The sequence below is a fragment of the Anser anser genome, assembly GCF_964211835.1.
Source record: "Anser anser genome assembly, chromosome: 25".
Lineage (NCBI taxonomy): Eukaryota > Metazoa > Chordata > Aves > Anseriformes > Anatidae > Anser > Anser anser.
The window spans coordinates 4,874,751-4,893,141 of NC_139746.1; the positions used below are offsets into that span (position 1 = coordinate 4,874,751).

At 52.1% G+C, this 18,391-nt stretch overlaps 1 protein-coding gene across 4 annotated transcripts in view; it reads left to right on the plus strand.

Annotated features, from left to right (window-relative positions):
* Window positions 1-18,297, plus strand: part of PIP5K1C (phosphatidylinositol-4-phosphate 5-kinase type 1 gamma) — a 45,471-nt gene extending 27,174 nt beyond the window's left edge. The window contains exons 7-19 of one of the 4 annotated variants that reach the window (XM_083810774.1): window positions 1,397-1,696; window positions 2,204-2,409; window positions 3,296-3,379; window positions 3,918-3,966; window positions 4,979-5,063; window positions 5,369-5,530; window positions 5,689-5,718; window positions 6,477-6,618; window positions 6,911-6,943; window positions 9,227-9,331; window positions 9,626-9,758; window positions 13,838-13,921; window positions 14,315-18,297. In XM_083810774.1, coding sequence (XP_083666900.1) covers window positions 1,397-1,696; window positions 2,204-2,409; window positions 3,296-3,379; window positions 3,918-3,966; window positions 4,979-5,063; window positions 5,369-5,530; window positions 5,689-5,718; window positions 6,477-6,618; window positions 6,911-6,943; window positions 9,227-9,331; window positions 9,626-9,758; window positions 13,838-13,921; window positions 14,315-14,317 — 1,416 coding nt within the window. In that variant the 3' untranslated portion in view covers window positions 14,318-18,297. The remainder of the gene's footprint in view (window positions 1-1,396; window positions 1,697-2,203; window positions 2,410-3,295; window positions 3,380-3,917; window positions 3,967-4,978; window positions 5,064-5,368; window positions 5,531-5,688; window positions 5,719-6,476; window positions 6,619-6,910; window positions 6,944-9,226; window positions 9,332-9,625; window positions 9,759-13,837; window positions 13,922-14,314) is intronic. The other 3 variants (XM_083810775.1, XM_083810777.1, XM_083810776.1) reach the window with 3 other exon arrangements.
* Window positions 18,298-18,391: the final 94 nt, after the last annotated feature.

Consider the following 18,391-nt stretch of genomic DNA (forward strand, 5'->3'; position numbering starts at 1 on the left):
TGAGGAGCACCCAGGGATTTGTTTGCCATGGAGGTGCCGAGGAGAAGGTCGTGTTTATGGCAGGTGATGTTAATGCTGCCCCATCTGTGTGCATGTTGCAGTGGGTTTGATTTGTGCGTTCGTACACTCTTCTTTCTGAAAAGACTTGTCTTGCTCTGTGCATTGGGGCAAACTTGCTAGAACGATGCAGGGCCTGGTTTGTTGTGTGTATCTGGCAGCCAGTTGCTTGATTTTGGAAGTGGCAGTGAAGTTCCTGGAGAGGATGAGCGTTTTTGGAAAGCGTTGCTGTTGTCTGATGTACAAAGTAAATGGGAATGGAGCTGCGCTGTGGTCCTGAGTTCTGCAGTTGTCCTGGCTGGCCACCAGGTTAAAGAATTACGCTGAGGTACCTGTCTGTGCGGAGGGACATGCTGCTTGTAGCGTTCACACCTCTGTGGTTACTGTGGTTACTAACACACGATCTCTCCGCTGTTCTTGGGAAACCCGTCCAGTGTGAAAGGACTGGATGAAAAGGGAAGCAGAGGGGTCTTACCTGAGTTACTTTAAAGCTGGGCAAGTGCTGTTTGCATTCAGTCTCGGCTCCTTCTGTTGCTTTTAGCTTGCGCTGTGCTTAACAGCACACTCACAAGGAGGGCTCGCTTGTGAGTCCAGCTAGGTGAGATGAGATGTGGGGCGTGAAATTGTAATGCAGTTGTGCTTCTTCCATCTGTCAGAGAATCTGTCAGGCCCGTCCTTCCCGTCACAGCGTGCAGAGATGTTCTGTTTCCTTCCCAAATTTCTTCCCAAAGCTGAACAAGCAGTTCGTGTCTGTCATGTCGTTCCTAATAATGCAGCTGCCTAAAAAAAGGACATGATAGCAGAGCAGGATATCCGTGCTCTCTGGCCAACTGTGTTTTAATAAAGCAACTCTCCAGAAGGAGGAGGAAATTGATGTTGTTTTGTTTAAAATTAAAAAAAAAGTACTGTGTCCCTGGTTTATTCTGGGCCAGAGAACGGCTCTTGATTTCTGACACTTCTGAAGAGATGAAGATAGCTGTTATTTTTAAACTTGAAGTTCCCACTTATTTATGTTTTTCTCTTCCAGTTTGGTTTCCCTTTTTTAGCTGCTGTTGGTGGGGAAAGCAGGGAATTTCCGGACTTGGTTATTTGCCCAGAGAGAGATGAACATCTCATTCCCTGTATTCAAGGCAGAGTGGTATTTTCAGGTCCTAAAGCCACTGAAACACAAGGGTTTGTCAGATGTGTGCAGTAAGCTCTGATGTAAAGTTCAGAAAATCTCTAGGTGAAGAACCCCTAGTCTGTCTGCTCCAAGATCCACTAATGTGCTCTGTGTTGGAAACAGCAGGAATCTTCTTCAAAATGACCTCCGCTGATGCTTTTTCCAACCCCATTTCAGAACCTGAACCAGAATCCACGGACGCTGCTGCCAAAGTTTTACGGACTGTACTGTGTGCAATCAGGGGGCAAAAATATCCGCGTGGTTGTGATGAACAACATTCTGCCTCGTGTGGTGAAAATGCACCTGAAATTTGACCTGAAAGGCTCAACCTATAAGCGCCGGGCGTCCAAGAAGGAAAAAGAAAAGTCCAGCCCCACATACAAAGACCTCGACTTCATACAAGACATGCCCGAGGGCCTGATGTTGGATGCAGACACCTTCAGTGCGTTGGTGAAGACATTGCAGCGAGACTGTCTGGTAAGGAGGGGGCGGTTTGGGGAGCAGATTAACAAAGCCTGTGGCTCTCAGGCATGAGGAAGAGCATATGACTGAGAACCTTACTAATCTGCTAACCCCAAAGCAGGATAAGTCCTCTGCTGCTCTTTACCCTGAAAGCAAAGCAGCGGAGTTGGATCTTGTGACAGTCTCCAAGGACTAAGACTGTGTCCCTCTGCCTGATGCCTAAAATTGCTGCATTCTCGCCACTTGTAGCTGGGCTGTTGGGAATAAATACATTTTTCTTATGCAATGTGCGACAGATATCTGGTACAACAATGTTACTTGTGTGCCCTCAGCCCTTCGGGTTGTGGGAATTCTATGCAGACAAGTTCAGAGATGACTATTGGGTCAGAAACGTTCAAGCTCTGGCAACGGAGTTCTTAACATAAACGTGGACGGGCTGTTCTGTGCTTTGGGGTCTGTGCTTTGTTTGAACTGCTGGCCTGATGTTTTGACTTTATTCTTATACTCAATACTAATTTGTAGGTGTTGGAAAGTTTTAAAATCATGGACTACAGCCTCCTGCTCGGGGTTCATAACATAGACCAGCAAGAACGGGAGCGGCAGTCCGAGGGAGCCCACAGCACGTCGGATGAGAAGCGCCCCGTGGGGCAGAAGGCACTTTACTCCACGGCCATGGAGTCCATCCAGGGGGGGGCTGCCCGGGGGGAGTCCATAGACACAGACGACACGTAGGTGAAAACCTGGTCCTCTTGTGCTGCTGCAGGGGCGGAGGTGGAGGCAGGAGCAGGAAATCCCTAACTGAGGCCCTTCTGGGCTATATGGGCATCTCTCCTGGGTTTATGGCCCTGCTGCCTTAAGCCATCCCAGCGTGGTTAGCAAGCAGCCTCTGCTCAGCACACGGGCAAGTGCTGGAGTAACTGGTGGAGCTGTGTGCCGGGGGTTTGCCCAGTCCGTGGCTCTCGGGCAGCTGGTGGCTCTTGCGGCTGTCTCTCTGGCTCTGTGGACAGGCTTGCTAACAAATGCTGGAGTTTGCTGCGTTTGCTGCCAGCAGCCGTGGCGTGTGTGAAACCAGCTGCTCCGGTTCTGATGGAGTCACAGTGGAGCCAGGAAATATTCAGCATTTCAAACAGCATCCTTAATTGCAGTGGCCTGCCTGCTACCTGCACGCTTTCGTTGTGTGCTCGCGCTGGTGGTGCTGCACCTTTGACTGGTATTAGTGGGAATGGCGCTGGGAATACGTTCATCCTTAAAGATCTGCTGCCCTAACAGGCAGGCAGTTCATGCTGTCTTGGGTCCCCAGAGTAAAATATTCTCTAGCTAAGAAAAAAACATGGTGCTTTCTGGCCCAGGTAGAGCTGTTGTCATGCGACACAGATCCTGTGCTGATATTTGGTGATCTGAGCAGCCAGTAGCTCTGGGGACATCTTGTGTGAAATGCTCTGGGTCAGTAGGTGACTTGCTGACAAAGGGACTGTGCAGGTTTTGTGTTGTCTGACCACCACATCGCAGAGTCCTGTTTCCAGTGCTGCCGCCTGCCCTTCCACCGGTCTCGCTCGGGGTGTTACAGCTCTTGGTTTTAAGGCTGTGCTCACTGGGGTTTTGTCTTACCTGCAGGATGGGAGGAATCCCAGCAGTGAATGGCAAAGGAGAGCGTCTCCTGCTCCACGTAGGAATAATAGATATTCTTCAGTCATACAGGCAGGTATCTCTGCAGTCATCTATCCCCTAAGTGTGTTAACATCTATTTTAATGCTGAATGAAAGCAGGAAGATTTTCCTCTCCTGAAGAGTTTGATAACGAGTAGGAAAGCTACCTGAAGCTGTCTGTCGATGCACGTTGGGGGCTGTGGATTTTGTTCTTGTCCTTAAAAGAGCTGGTGACACAGAGCCATTTTTTAAAGGTATAATGAGAGTAAGGTAAGGTAAATGCTCATAAAGAAGTTCCCTGTCTCAGTGCCTGGGACAGACAGCGTATATCCAGGGGTGGAGGGTGATTTTCTGCCCCTCTTACAGCCCCACGCCTCCTTCCCTGGAGGGTTTCCAGGCAGTCCTGACCCAACTGCCAAGATGCCAGTGTGCTCAGCTGACCTCTTGGCTGGAGGAAAGCTACTCTCCAGACGAAGATGTCATTAGCAGCTCAGCGATCTCTGTTGTGCGGGGTACAAAAGGTGTCTTAGACACGGAGTACGTGCCTGCAGCTGATTCCTTCTTTCTCTCTGCTTCTCCCCTTAAATTAGGTTCATCAAGAAGCTGGAACATACCTGGAAGGCCCTTGTCCATGATGGGGTGAGTATCTGTACAGAGGCAGGAGTTGTCCAGGTCTCAGCAGGGTTACTGCTTCGGCTTCATTTATGCTACTTGGTGCCAATTACCTCGCTATTTATAGTGCCTGAACTGGTACAGTTGAAGCTGATGAAAGGAATAGTTCTTGCCTCTTAAGCCTCCACAGTGGTGTAGTACCACTTATTCCCAATCAGGTTTTCTTGCTCACTCCACCTCCTCTTGCTTAGCTGTCATGCTACCAGCTTTCCTCCTCTGCTCCCATCTGTCATTTTCCTCCTCCCCACAATACCAGGAGCTGTATGCACAAGGCATGTGCCATCGTGTATGGGTTGAGGAGCCCCGCGTTTGCTCTTTGGTGACTGACTGCGGTTCCACTTCAGTAAGCTGTCTGCTAATAAATCCCTTTCAGTGTTCCCTTGCTGTCGTGTCCCTAGCAGCAGCCAGATGCGTGTTTACAAAAGAGCAATCTCAGCTGTGAAAAACTCTTTTTCAGCATTGCATATCCTACCTTCCCTTAAAATGCAAGGCAAAGGAATTGTGTAGATGCTAAGTCATAGGAGCACAGTTGAACATGGGAAGCAGAGACAGCTCAGTTTTACTATTTAAAACAAAAAGTGCAAAATATTTGAAATGTATGGGGACCCCTGGCTGAATTTTGGTGTCCGTGTCATTTGCAGTTATACCCAGGTGTGCTTTGAATGTCAACCAGCAAAGCCAGAAGAAATTCCATATATGTAATCAGGTCAATATTTGAAAAATCCAGAAAGTCTATAAAGAAATAAAACCACCAAAATCCATTATAAAATTACAGTGAGAATGTAATCAAATGCAATCAAATCAAAGGCAACGCTTCAGGCTTATTTATAGCATTAATCAGATCATTTCAGTTAAGCCTTTCCATTTTAAGGATCTATGAGTGCTAAATGTTGGAATAAAAAAGCTTGCATTGGCTGTTATAGAAATTCTGCCTTGAGGGGTAATTTTAAAGTGAAACAATTGCTTCTTGCCTTTGTAGGACACAGTGTCAGTACACAGACCCAGCTTTTATGCAGAGAGATTCTTCAAATTCATGACCAACACGGTGTTTCGAAAAAATTCCTGTAAGTACATGGCCCAGGAACTGCTGTCCTCGTGATACGGGAGAGTCAGAGCCTTATCTCCATCCTGCTGCTTGCGTCCACAGGGGGAGTTTCTGGGCAGGAATCTGAGCAGGCTTTTCTGCTGTAATATGAAGCAAAGCTGGGGAGCTGCAGAGCCCTCGGGTGTCATGGCTTTCTGTGGCCTGCCGAACTCCTGCCCAGGAGCTCTCCATGCAGTGTGTCGGAGGGCAAAGGCCTATGAACGGCAGGGTGCCTTTGGTGTTGGTGGTGGTAGTTTCATCTTCTCTTTCACTCTTCTCATCCAGCTCTGAAGTCATCTCCCTCAAAGAAAGGGCGTAGTGCCTTGCTAGCTGTCAAGATGCCTGGTCCAACAGCTGCGTTCTCAGCTAGCCAGCTCCCCTCTGAAAAGGACGAAACGCAGTACGATCTCCGTGCAGCCAGGAGTTACCCCACCCTTGATGATGAAGGTAGTAGTCTTGTCTGTGGCTGGTGGCTGTGTGATTATCCTCTTCTTCCTAGCAGTTCCTTAGGATGCTCCTCAGTTCTCGTTGTGTTCCCCACTGTGCACCAAACGCATCTTCCTTGATGGATAGTTCTTCATTCCCTGTCTTGCTGTGCTTTGCAGGTACTAAACTTAACCAGGACAGGGGAGAAGGTAAGAGGATACCGTTTTGTCACAGTGCTAGCAGTTAGTTGATTGGGAAGCAACATCTCTGCATTGAAGAAGATCAAATCCTTTCTTTGCAGCACTGTATGGTTCTGCAGTAAAAATGGTCACTTGCATCACTGCTGCAAGGCAGCCACTTCCACCTGGCACCAGTGGTCGCAGCCCAAAAGCAATCAGTTGAGTTTTCCACCTGTAGAAAAAGGGGACTGTGCACTGCAGGACTTCAGTGTCAGTGTTTGAATGGGGCAAGATCTTGCATTTGGGGGAGAAAAGGAAAAAGGTAAATGGGTCTGGTTCTTTGCCCTTTTCATCACTTCTATCTGGGCTGGATTTACAGACAAGTGGTGAAAGGCAGGCTTCTTGAGTACATAAGTGTTAGATTGCTATCCATGCAAAGCAGTGAGCACTCGATTCATCTCTTAATTCACTTGGATATTTATCTCTGGCAATCCAAGCCTTTAATCCAGCTTTGGTTACCAGTGAGATATCTTCATTGGCATTACATTTTCTGTAGTGTCTATCTGTCATGCTGGAACGGTGCTTACTGGCTCTCTCTAGAGGATGCTTTGGGATAAGCCGTTGCTCTCACGAACCAGCTAAACTTGCCTGCTTGAGCCTTCAAGTGGCCAGTCCCAGTGAGGGTGTGCAGGTAGAACAGCCTCACACTGGCATGGTGTAGATAAGGGGTTGATGTTTGACCTCATCTTTTTCTTCCTACACCTCTCCTGTCCTCCACTGTGGGCCAGCAGGCAGGCCAGACCTGCTCCCCTGCACACCTCCTTCCTTTGAAGAAGCTACCACGGCCTCCATAGCCACAACGCTCTCTTCAACATCTCTCTCTGTCCCTGAGCGATCCCCCTCGGAGACATCTGAGCAGCCCAGGTACAGGTGAGGACAGTGCCCATCCCCTGCTCCCACTGGTGTCGAGTGGCTGCCGTTCCTCTTCGTGCTGCAGCTCTCGGTAGGCTGCCCTATGCTCTGGAATGCTAATGACCAATTTTAATTAAATCTCTCCTGGGAGCAAGCAGACACAGCTTTGATGGGATTAATTATTGCTGGGAGAAGTGTCAGCTGTTAAGTAGAACATCTCCCTTATGGGGCAGGGAGTTAGATTTGGGGGCAGCGTAGGATTTCTGTCTTAAATCCCTCCTCTAACTACTATCCCGGTTTCTTTCCGCAGGAGGCGCACACACTCCTCAGGGCAGGATGGCAGGTGAGAAAAGTGTCTCGTTTCTTGTTGCACTGCTGCACAGGGACCTCACGTTTGTCCCACCTCACTTTTGTCCGTGTGAAAAGGCCTCTTGGAGGGCTGAATGTGAATATTGGCAGCCCCGCGACTTTGGAGTGGTCTTCTGCAGGATGATGAATTGCTTCCTGCAATCAGATGATCCCCGTTTCTTGCACAGAATTTTCACTATAGCAGATCTCCCAGTGCTCTGCAAGGAATCTTTAATATTGTTATTTGGTGGGAAAGGGGACAACTTAATTTGGTTGAGTTGTCCAAACTTACCCCCTCAACCAGCACTTGAATCAATGAAAATGGTCCCTTATGCCGCCCCTCTCAGTAACCAAGCCTTAAAAGCAGGAAAAATCCTCCTTTGTGCATCTGCCTTGGTGAAGTGGACATGAATATAAGAGAGGGCTCTGACTTTGCAAGGTACTGAGCACATTCAGACCACCAGAGATGTAGCTTGGAGGCTGCATGTACTTCCCGTGTTCTCAGAAACCTGGGTGCTTTGAGGCTTTTTCTGGCCTGTGGTGGTAGGTGGCTCAGAGCCAAGGGCAAGGTGAGACAAAACTCCCTGCTGCATAAGAGCGTCTGGATTTAGAATCTCATATCGTGTAATTATCTTGCATACTTTTGCACCAGTAAAAATAACCCTGTTGCCTGTGTCAGTGGGACCTGAATGAGGACCCTACACTTGCTGCTCACTCTGCCCTAGGTTTCTGGGACATCTTGTAAGTGTTGTAGGTACAGATTTTGAAATGCACATCAGAAACTCAGTCTTGGGATATGCCGCAGCCAGAGGAGCTGCTGGACAGACTGATGTCCTCTCTCTGTGCAGCCAATGTTTGGTGCCGCAGGGGAAGGCAAGGACTTGGGAAGATGGGTGTTTACAGCATCCCACAAACATCTCCCCTCGTTCCTAGTTTTTAGTGATTTGCTGAGTTTCACACCATGCAGCCTGTGGAAAAAATCCTTTTCCAGGGTATTTCTTAATGCATTTTGGGAAGTTCCTGTCACTAGAGGGCAAGGGGCGAGTTGCTGTTGATTTGCAGCACCCATCCAAGTGGCAGGGAGCTGTAAGGCATCTCACCTCCTGCAGAATCCATTGTCTGAAATTGCTGAATATCGGAGACTGAAACTCAGGCACCTGTGACAAGATCCACTTTGCAAAATGCAGTGACTTCACCTGAGTTACTCCAGGCTCCCTCGATACGTCATGGAGGGACTCATTGCAGGATGTGACTGCTCATCTGAAAATGGGTCAGGTGAATCATGTCCTAGAAGTGACTGTCCCCAGAGTGGACAGGGAGCTTAATGACTTGGTCAGAGGTAGATCTCTTTGTCACAGACTTGCCACAACTACAGCTCACATAAGTGGGACCCTCTTTGTTGTTTGTTTTTTTTGTGTTTTTTTTTTTTTTTGCCAAATTTCTCCGTTTCTTGTGATGGTATCTACATCCTTTCTAGGGGAACAGGGACCTTTGTGTGTATGTGCAAAAATAAAGTTATTAAAGCATGAATCTCTGGGAATTTACATTCCTGAGTTGAAATGAAAAAGCCCTTCTCCAATTTGCCTGGAATGTGGCAAGCCTCTGATTACCCTAATCTGCTGGGGAATTCCCTCCGGGTTTGTGAAATCCACCCCTACAGCAGCACCCAACCGGACGGAGTGCTGCTGGCTGCAGCTCTCGGCCGAGCACCGGCCAGGGATGGAGCAGAGCTGGCCAGGGATGGAGCAGAGCTGGCCAGGGCTCCTCGTAGACCTGAAGCTCCTCCCTGCCCCAGACCGTGCCCTTGGCTTGGCAAACACCAGCTTCTCCTTCCCAGGAGGGCTATAGAGCCAGCCCTGCTAACACAAGCAATTACTTTAATAGCATGAGGTATTAAATTGAAGACTGTCACAAACTGCTCCTGAGCGTGCAAATAAATAGGATGTTAACCTCGGAGGAAGCCAGAGCAGCTTTAGTGCGCCGGGAGCCTCAGAAGAGGTTGGAGGCTTGGCCCCTTGTGCAGTTGATGGATAACTCTGGGCACAGGTTTTCCCCAGAGGCCAATTTTCCTTTTTCCTCTGTATTCAGGTTGACATTGCCATCTTTTCTGCAGCACTGGTTAGCTAATCCCTCTCCTCTTGTCCTCTTTTCCCACCTCTTTGGCTTTGAGCACCGCAATGTGACAGGACTGACTCTTTCGCCTGGGAGTTTTGGTTACCCCAAGCCTCAGTGCTGGGAGGTCTGGCTGAGCCTTGCTCCTTGTGTCGTTGGCTCCCAGGTCACACGAGGAGGTGCGGGTTGAAGAGGAGCTTCAGCAGATCAGCGTAGAGCTGGAGCCCAAGTGTGATGTTGAGATCGTAGCTCCTGAAGAAGACGACAAAGAGTGAGTGCTTTGGAGCTTTCAGCAGCTGGGCAGAGCCCTGCCCGCTGCCTTTTGGTCTGTGGCTGCTTCTGCTGGAGGCTGCTTTTGTTGGGGCATCGACTTCCCTGGAGAGAGAGGCTCTCACACAGCTCGGTGAGACACTGCCGAGTGATGCTCCTTCTGACCTGACCTGATCTTTCTGGATGTTAAAGCAGATTATCCTCTTCAGCTTTTCTGCAATAAATCACCGAGCCTTCCTCGTTCCTTCTTTTCTGACCATGCTGACTCGATGCTGTCATTTCTTCCCCCCTCCAGAGAGGCGGCTTCTTCAGCCTGTGCCATTGGAACATCCACGGCTACAATAGAGGTGGAGACGGCCAGCCAGGCCTCCGAACCAGCCAGCCAGGCCTCGGATGAAGATGATGTGCCAGTCACAGACATATACTTTGTAAGATACCTTTTCTGCCTGGCCCGTTAGGGGTGTGAGGGAAACGTTTGGACGAGGCTGTAATCATCTCTATTTGGGCAGTCGGGTGCGCAGGGTAGTGTCTGCCCTTGTGTCGAGTGCCTTCAGATCTTAACGCTGGATGGGTTTTGAATGCAGGGAACCAAACTAGCCCTTGGAGAACGGAGAGCAGCATCTAGTGGGGCTCACACAGGTGACGCTGCTGCGGAGGTAGCCGTAGGTGTGCTGCTCTACTTCCAAGCAGGAGCGCTGAAGGGCTTATCTAGGCCAGCGTGTTCACTCCTGGGACAAGCCAAGGTGAACGCAGGTGCAGCCCTGCTCCCTCAGCTGGAGCTGGAACACAAACGTGCCGTAGCTGCCCAGAGCCAGAGCAGAGGCGGTTGCACTGGGGCTGACCTCGGGCTCTGGTAAACTCTGGCTTTTCCTTTCCCTGCAGGCAGATGCAGTAGGTGATGCAGTGGAAATCTAGTACTGAGACAGGGAGTAAGTGAGGTGGTTGCTGGTTGGCAGCAGAGTGCCGTGGAGCCGGGGGCTGTATTCCTCAGCCAGCTTCTGCAATGTCTGAGCAGCTTCTGTAGACTGGAGAGGAGATTTTAGCAACGTGTCCCTGCTTCATGGATTCCCAGAGCAGAGCTGAGGGCCTGCCCCATGGCAGCTCTCCCCCGTGTCCTGGCACTGGAATCTTCTCATTAAAAAAGGTGCCCTGCTCTGCCTCGTTGCTGTCGGTTACACAGCAGTGGAGATGAGCTGTGCCCTGTGAACTCCTTCAGACTAACCTAAACATGGCAACGTTTGGCTTTCCCTGGGCTTGCGTGACTCTGCTGCAGAGCTGCTCACTCATTGCCGAGTCATTTGGAGGCTCGTGGGAGCTGCAGAAGGAATCAGCTCCATTTTAAAAGCTTGTCTGTTTGGGTTTTTATGCATGCTGTTCAAAATGCAAACAGCTCCCTCTAACACTGGCTGCTCTTTCTTTGCCTGTGGATGGCAGCTGTGTGCAAGCTGCTTGCAGATACTGCCGGTTCCGCTGGCAAGTGTCTTCTAGCAGGGGGCAGCTCCCCTCCCTCCATGTTCGTGGGCACATGGACTCCCCCCCAACTTCTGAGGGGTTCCTCCCTGTCCAGAAGAAACCATTTGTGTGCAGTGTGTGCTCCCAGAGAGCGTGACTGACCGCCCATCAGCATTTCATACTTCATCCGAGTCCTTGAGTTTCGCATTAAATGTGTGTCGTGTGCTGTGGAGCGTTTGTCACTGCTGGGATGAAGGGAAAAGGTGACCTGGGCTCCCACAGGCACTTTCCTTGGAAAACCACTGAAACCGGAGCTCAAGGGAGGCAGTGCCCAAGCGCAGCAGGGCTGGGACCACAGCTGCTCCCACAGCGGTGCTCCAGGAGCGGTGGTCGGAGGGTTGCTACGGACAGAGAGCGATTTGTCAAGTCCCAGGGGGCTGTGGTCTGTTCTTTGGAAATCTGCTTCTGAAAGGAGAGCGCTTTATCCTCCTGCTCACTCTCAGGGGAATAAAGGCGCAGAGACTGTCCCAGGCACGGGCACCGCTCTTCCCACGCACGGCTTCCCTGCCCGCTGATCCGTTCAGACCTGGAGTTGCACAACCCCTTGTTCTTTTTTTGTTGTTGTTCCTTTGTTTGTTGTTTTGTTTTGTTTGTTCGTTTGTTTGGGGTTCTTTGCTTTCTCTCTCATCCTGTCCTTCACATCATCTTTTTTTCCTCTGTTTCCTTTCTCACCTCACTTGCCCTGGGGCCATCCAGTTCACAGATGGGAGGTACTGGATTTACTCTCCCCGTCAGCGCAGACTCCGAACCACCTCGTTTTCCTCTGGGACTGTAAGTGAACGTGCTAGCACATAGGGGAGCAGAGCTGCAGCTTTGAAACGCTGGGTCCAGCAGCTCCTTTTTCCTTGGATGCTGTAGCTCTGTCCTATGTGGCTGCTAGGAACCAGCTCAGTAGAAACTGGGGAGGCAGATCGTAACTGCAGAAATGGATTTCTGTGGGATCTTACAGAAATGAAGGCTTTCTGCTTTTCTGCAGGCTGAGGGCACAGCTCCTGGCGTGGGATGGGCCACAGCATCACCCGGCCCTTGGACAAACCTGCAGGCACCAGATCTGTCTAGAAAGGTGAAGGCACCTGAGCATTTGTAGGTGACGTTAGGCACAGCTCCCTTGGCTCAGGAAGCCAGACTGGGTTCCAAAGAGCCTGTTGAGATGCTCTGGAGCTGCTGTTAAGCCAGTTTTGACCTGTTAGGCCTGTGGCCAGTCTTATTTCTGGTGGCTGGGAGGCTGAGCACTCGTAAAGCCAAAGGAGTTCTGAGTTACTGATGGATCAGGGATGGTTTCTGCTCTCAGCCCTTGCTGGCATCACTCATGGGCTCCCTCCTCACTGCAGGTTTTCTGTGAGCTGTGGGAGTTTCCCTTCCAAAAGGCGCAGTGAGGCAGTTCAGTGTTTAGGGGCTGCTCTGGGTTTCGGCATTCCCTTTCTCAGGGCCTGTGAGAGCTGCTGTCTTCCTCAGAGGGCAATGACAGCGCTGTCAGGGCCTCGGCACTGCCGCCTTGGAGCCAGGCAGGGGAGAAGGCATCAGGCAGGGCGCACGGGGAAGCAGGGGCATGCTCCTGAGCTTGGCTGATGGCACTGAGAAGTGCTGCACTGTGTGGGCAAACAGGCAGCCAGCTCCTCCCGGCAGCTTTTCCTGCCCCCACGCTGGGTTCGGCTGGCCCAGCACCGGCAGGGTTAATCCCAAGCACCGGATGCTCCTGTTTTTTGTTTTTATTTATTTTTTATCTCCCTGCTGGGTTTGTAGCTCCCTGCGTGCGTCTGGACTCCCAGAAGGCTCAAAAAGGGGCTGGCTGGAGCATGTGGTTCGGTCAGGATGGGTGAAAAACAGGATGTGGGGCAGACTTGGTGCAGCGTTGAGCGTTGCTGCGCCTTCAGCAGAGCCCTGCAAAAAGCTCCAGGCAAGGTTTTCTCTTCCTTCCTTCCTCCCAGCGGTCTCAGCTGCAATTACTGATGGGGTCCAGCATGCGGAGCCCGGTGCTTCAAAGCTCCTCTAGCTTCTTTTAGTTTCTTGCACATCATAGACTGTTACGCTTGGTTCCCAGCCTGGGAACCCCCCCAGGCTTCTTTCAAGCATCCAGTTCCATTTCTCTTCCTCTGCAACCCCAGGCTGGGTCATGGGGCCAGCTTCCTCCCCCCGATATGGGGGCACCTCTGGAGCCAGCAGAGCCACTTTGCAGCAAAGGTGGGTCCCTGGGTCCCCCAGGAATCGCCAGCCCTTGAACCTGCCTGGATTTCTGTGCTGAGTCAGAAGCAGAAGCGTGTTTTGTCACACCGATGCCCAGAGCTGCGATAACTGGCTCCCACAACACACGTCCCCTTCCCCCACATTATTCCCAAGATCCAGTTGTGTTTTGCCTCCTTTGCTGTACCTGTCCTCATCACCCCCTCTGCTGTCTCCAAGGCTCTCAGTGGTAACTAGCTGGTTCCTTTCTGTGCCCGCCATCCACCATGATCCAACCCACCCGTCTGCTGCCTTGCTTGGCCTGCAGGGAAGGGGGAAGAAGGCACAGCAAACCAGGTCAGGTTCCACTGTAAAAGCCCTCCTGGACACTCGAGATGCCAATTTATAGCATGCCTGGGGCTCAGAAAATGGGGTCTGGGAGCTGAGAGTGGGTAGCAAGAACCAGAGCTCTGTCCCTGCCCCTAGGTAAGTCGCTTCCCGTGTCTCCTGGTTTCTCTGGGGTCAGGGTGATGCTGTGGCAGGGAGCTGAGGTTTCCCTGGCACTTCCAAAGCACTCAGATCTGTCCCTGCAAGAGGAGAGGTTGTCCCATGTCCCAGAAGGTGGGGAGCAGGTAGGTACTGAGGATGAGGAAGGCTCCTCTGCTGAGACCCAGCACTGAGCTCAGTTCTCTCCCTCCAGGCGGACAGCTGTTCTTACTGTATTGTTTCCTACTCTTTTATTTTCTCCTTTTATTTTTTCCTCTTCTCTCCTTTGCTCCCTGCTCTGCTGCTGCTCTCCTTGCATTCTCCCCGCCGTCTCTGGCCACTCTGGCAGCCGACAGACGAGAGGAGTTGGGTTTACTCCCCGCTCCACTATAGCGCTCAGCTCCACTCTGTCTCCGATGAGGAGAGCGATACAGTAAGTGTACAAGAAACACGTGCTGGGTGCCCGGTGGGTCAAGGTCGGACCTTGCGCTCCCTGTGCAAGCTGGCCTTGCAGAGGGAGCTGCTGTGGCCTCTGTGCAGCATGGGGCTCTTGCATGGCCGCGGCGGGGCCCTGCCGCAGCTCGGCTCAGCTCTGTGGCAGCAGGTGAGGTCTGCTGCGCTGGCAGAGACCCGTTCGGCTCGGCAAGGGTTGAGTGCAGTGAAAGCTCGGGGGTCTGAAGTTCTCCAGATGTGTTGTTGTTACTGGGATGCAAAACAAGCAAGTTTCCCTCTTCGTGCTCGTTGTGGTTCTGGGGATTTGGCTGGGCTCAGGCCAGATGCAGAGCGGACGCACGGGTGTTGACTCTCTTTTCTCTGCCTCTTGCAGTAATCTCTATGCAGACACAGAAGCCCCAGAGAGCAGCGATTCCCTCTGCAGGTCGATGTGTTCCCTTTTCGTTGGTGCAGCCGTTCCAGTGGGATGGGGAAGAGCTTGCCGACACCAGTATTGCTGCACTGCAGGATCCCGGGCACTGCATTTCAGAACGGAGCAAAACTATAACCGTCTATTTCTACTTATCCCAGATGTGGGCAGCAAAGAAACCACCCACTCACCCACAGCTCCCAACGGAGACATCCAGCTGGGTGTAGAGAATCCTGGGTAGTAACACAGTGTTTTCCAGATGTGCACTACCGTAGCTACCTATCCATGTGTAATACTGTGAACCTTTTTAATTTTTTAATCATGTATTTATTTCTTTTATCTTTGCACAGAGACAGCACAGATGTGCTTTTTTAAACATTTAGTTTACTGCACTTTTTTTTTTTTTTTGGTTGTCATATATTTGTGCATCAGAAAGGAGTGTGAGACCTCACTGGAGAATTGGTAGGAGCACGTTGCTGGGGAGGGCAGGGACCGGAGTGGCTTCCCTTGAGGCAGCAGCGTGGTCTGACCAACTGATGGAGTCGGGAGGTGTAAGGCTGTCCAGGCTCTGCCACGGTTTTGCCGAGTGACCTAAGGCAAGTCACTTAACCACTCTGTGCCTCGGTTCCCCTGTGCTGATGGGTGTGCAGTTCCCACTTCCGTTAAAGCACTTAAAGCCTGGGATGAAAGGTGCTATGTAAATGCCGTGTATTAAAGGCCACTGAGTAGAATTGCTCCCATGTTACAGTAGTCCAAAGTAGCCATGCCAATTCACTTGGATTCAAAAATCGCTAGTGACTTCTCTAGATCTGTAACGCTGCGTGGGGGAAGCAAGCGATTCCTGGCAACGCTGATGTGGTCACCTCGGCTCTCTGGACGTCGCAATGGCTTCAGCCTTCACCGTGCGCCACGCTACTGTCACCCCGTCCCTCTGTGCTTGGGAGCCCACGCTTCGTCCTACCGGCCGCTGCACCGCCGTCCGCGCCAGCCGCTGCCCGCTGGCAAGCACGGACAGATGAGGACTGGGCGCCTCCAGGGACCGGTCCCCGCTCTGCCAGCCCCGGCGTGGCTTGCCCGGACACCGCATCCCACTGGAGCCACTTAGCACCTCGCATGCTCACGGGTGTATCCGACCGCCAGTGACTCGGGGGTCGCGGACATTGGGTTCACATGTATCCTCCGTACCTCAGGGCAGTCAGGGAGCTGCGTGCACGTCCACGCCTACCGGAGGCAGAAACCAGGCACCTGGCTCCAGCACCCAGTTGTGCCGGGCGGTATCGTGTGCATAGACTCTGTTGGACAAAAAGCTGGGTGACTCGGATGTTGCCTGTGGCAACGTCTGCTATTGGAAATCGCTGCTTCGGATGTCTGAGACACGGATAGTTTGCTCTGGGAGGGCTGCACGCTGTAGCCAAGACAAGATTTGGTGTCGCTTGGCAGTGCTCGGTTTAGGCTCATCCTTCTGTCAGCAGGACACCGTAGCATCTTGAACTCCAGCAATCCCATCCTCTCCCAGAGAGAAGAAATGAAACCCTTTAGACAAGGAGGAGACAGGTCTTGTTTGTGTGCTTTACATGCCAGGAGAGGGGGGTCAAAATCTCTTTATTCTCATCACAATCTTCAGCTGTCCTTGGGATTCCTTGTAGAGGAGTGTAGAAGAGGAACCCTCCTTCTGGGGCTCTGTCCCTTTCCATCTGTCTTCGCAGCAGCACTCTGGTTGATTCAGGTCCCAGAAGGTAACCAGGCTGGTGGGAAGCTCTTCCCCTCTGCGACGTGATGAAGTTGGCGAGGATCTTCGTGAATTGACATTGTTTCTTGCCTAGAAGTATGGGACCCAAACTTCACCCCATGCCTGCAGATGCTGAAGGCTGTACAGTGTGCTGCTCTCGGAGTGCAGGCTGGGGGTCTTGCAAGCTGCTGCCATTAGATGTATTCATGTATTTACCAAATAATCTATCAAAAGTCTTTCAAGACATTCTCCCCTTTCAGTCGCTACTTGACAGCTTGTTCATCTAGCTCGTAGCATCGCTCCATGACAGCCCCTTCAGTAGGCTGGGGAACAGCTCCTAACCCACCCCATCTCCCTGTGCCAGCCCGGTGGGGGTGCTGCAGGCTGCGTGTTGAGTGCTGCGGGGGGCTCAGTAGTTGGGCAGAGGGGAGCCGGGAGTAGTGCAATACCTACAGACTAACGTGCCTCTGGGCTGAAAGAGTGAGGCTTCAAAATGCTAGAAATTCAGCCTTTGTTCGTTTCCTCCAGAAACCCGATGCTGCACTTGGAGAGGCCGGAGGAAGCCATGTCCCTTCTGCATCTTCAGATGTCGCTCTCGGGCGTTGCGCTGGGGAGCGCGGCTCTGGGAGGGAGCCGGGAGGCTGGGCTCAGCTGAGCCCCAGCTGCACAGGCACCTCCTCGCTCGTGGGGCCGCTGGGGTTAGCTGCAGCAGGCCTTTCTCACCGACTAAAATCAAGCATCTTGTTTAAGATGGTTCAGGCATCACTGTCTAAGAGCTGAAATCAAGACTTCTTTCCTTCCCTGCGTTTCAGGGGTCTCTAAAGCTGCTTAGCCTCTGTGCAGGAAGCATCTGAGCCCAACCTTCATGGAGTATCTCGGTGAATTAACTTTGCAGGCTCAAGCTAGCTTGGTCCCAGAAGATACGGGGAAACCCAAATCTCCTTTTGCAGCACGTTCATTCCAACTGTTGTCATTCTTCAGGTGTCCAGGCTATTTGAGACAATCCTTCTGTGTGCAATCCTATAATGCTGAACCCTTTGGAGCGAGCAGGTCTGTAGAAGATGAGAGCAAAGGGATGGGAGCAACTTTGTCAATGTGAGTGGGGGAAAAAGGAGCCTTCTTTTAGGGAGATGCTGATCCCAAATGGAAACTACTCCTTGCCAGGCCCAGGCACACTTCCTGCTGTCATCTCCTGCCCAGGTGTCTGTGCTGGAGAGCAGCTGAGCCTTCACAAGGGTACAGGACCCTGGGGTTCTAGGCTTGCTCGTTACCCACCTCTCTGCGCTATTCCTGCCCACTGCGTTGCAGTGGGGGAGCATTGGGGCACTGTGGGGCACTTCCCATGCCTTGCCAATGCTGCCTTTGCAGGGCATAGCAGAGTCGAGGAAGGGAAGGACTGGGTCTTGCCCTTGGGAAAGAGCATCAGCCCTTCTTTGGGGAGGAGAGCCCTTGCCACTCCTTGGCCTGAGCATCTCTCTAGCTGTGTGCCCAGCTCACCTGCGGAGCGGGTCGTGTGTGTTTTTGCTAGGGCTTTCTCTTAGTGCCCCAGAAGATTGCTGCCTAGTGCTGTCACCAGCGTACCCCTACATCTCGAAAAGGAGGCACCGCATCTCCTGCTGGTCCACGGGTGCAGGGCTCGAGGACTCCAGGGCTGTCTCTGCTGTCAGTCTCCGCTGCCTCCTTGGTGCCTGGCTCAGCCACGTGTGCTGAGGTCGCACGTTGGCTCTGGGCACGGGGCTGGCACCGCTGCGGCAGGGCCTGGGTCACCCTCGGTGCCGGCTGGGCTCCCGAAACGTGCCGTGGTCCTGCCCAGCGCCTTCCGCTCCCCGCTCAGCGTCACCTCCAGCTCTCGCCCAGCCGGACAAAAGCCGCGGCCCCCACGCCCTGGCTCGTGTCTGCTTTTCTCTCTGTTGATGTCTACATTAGACCCGGGTCTCCTCTATCGGATGCTCGTGCTCCCGCTCATTTCCCACGTCCGCTCCGTGCGTGCACCGTGTAATGAATGTATGTAATTAGGGGGGGCCGAAATGGGATGCCGACCGGGGGTGTTGTCGTGGCTCTTAATTTTTTTTTGGGGGGGTTACGTCATGAGCGCTTTCTTCTTTTCTTCCTCCTGTTGGTTTTTCGTTTCCTCTTTGGGGGAACCCTTTTCCAGAGAACTGTAAGTTGATGCTTTGTGTCCTCGGCTCTGTGATAAAAGCGTTGTGTGTGTGCTGTGCGCAGCGCGCGGCTCTGCCTCGTCTCAGCGCCTTCACCGCCGCGCCCCGCCCCGCGCCGGCATTTTGGTGTAAAAAGCGAGAAAAAAAAAAAAA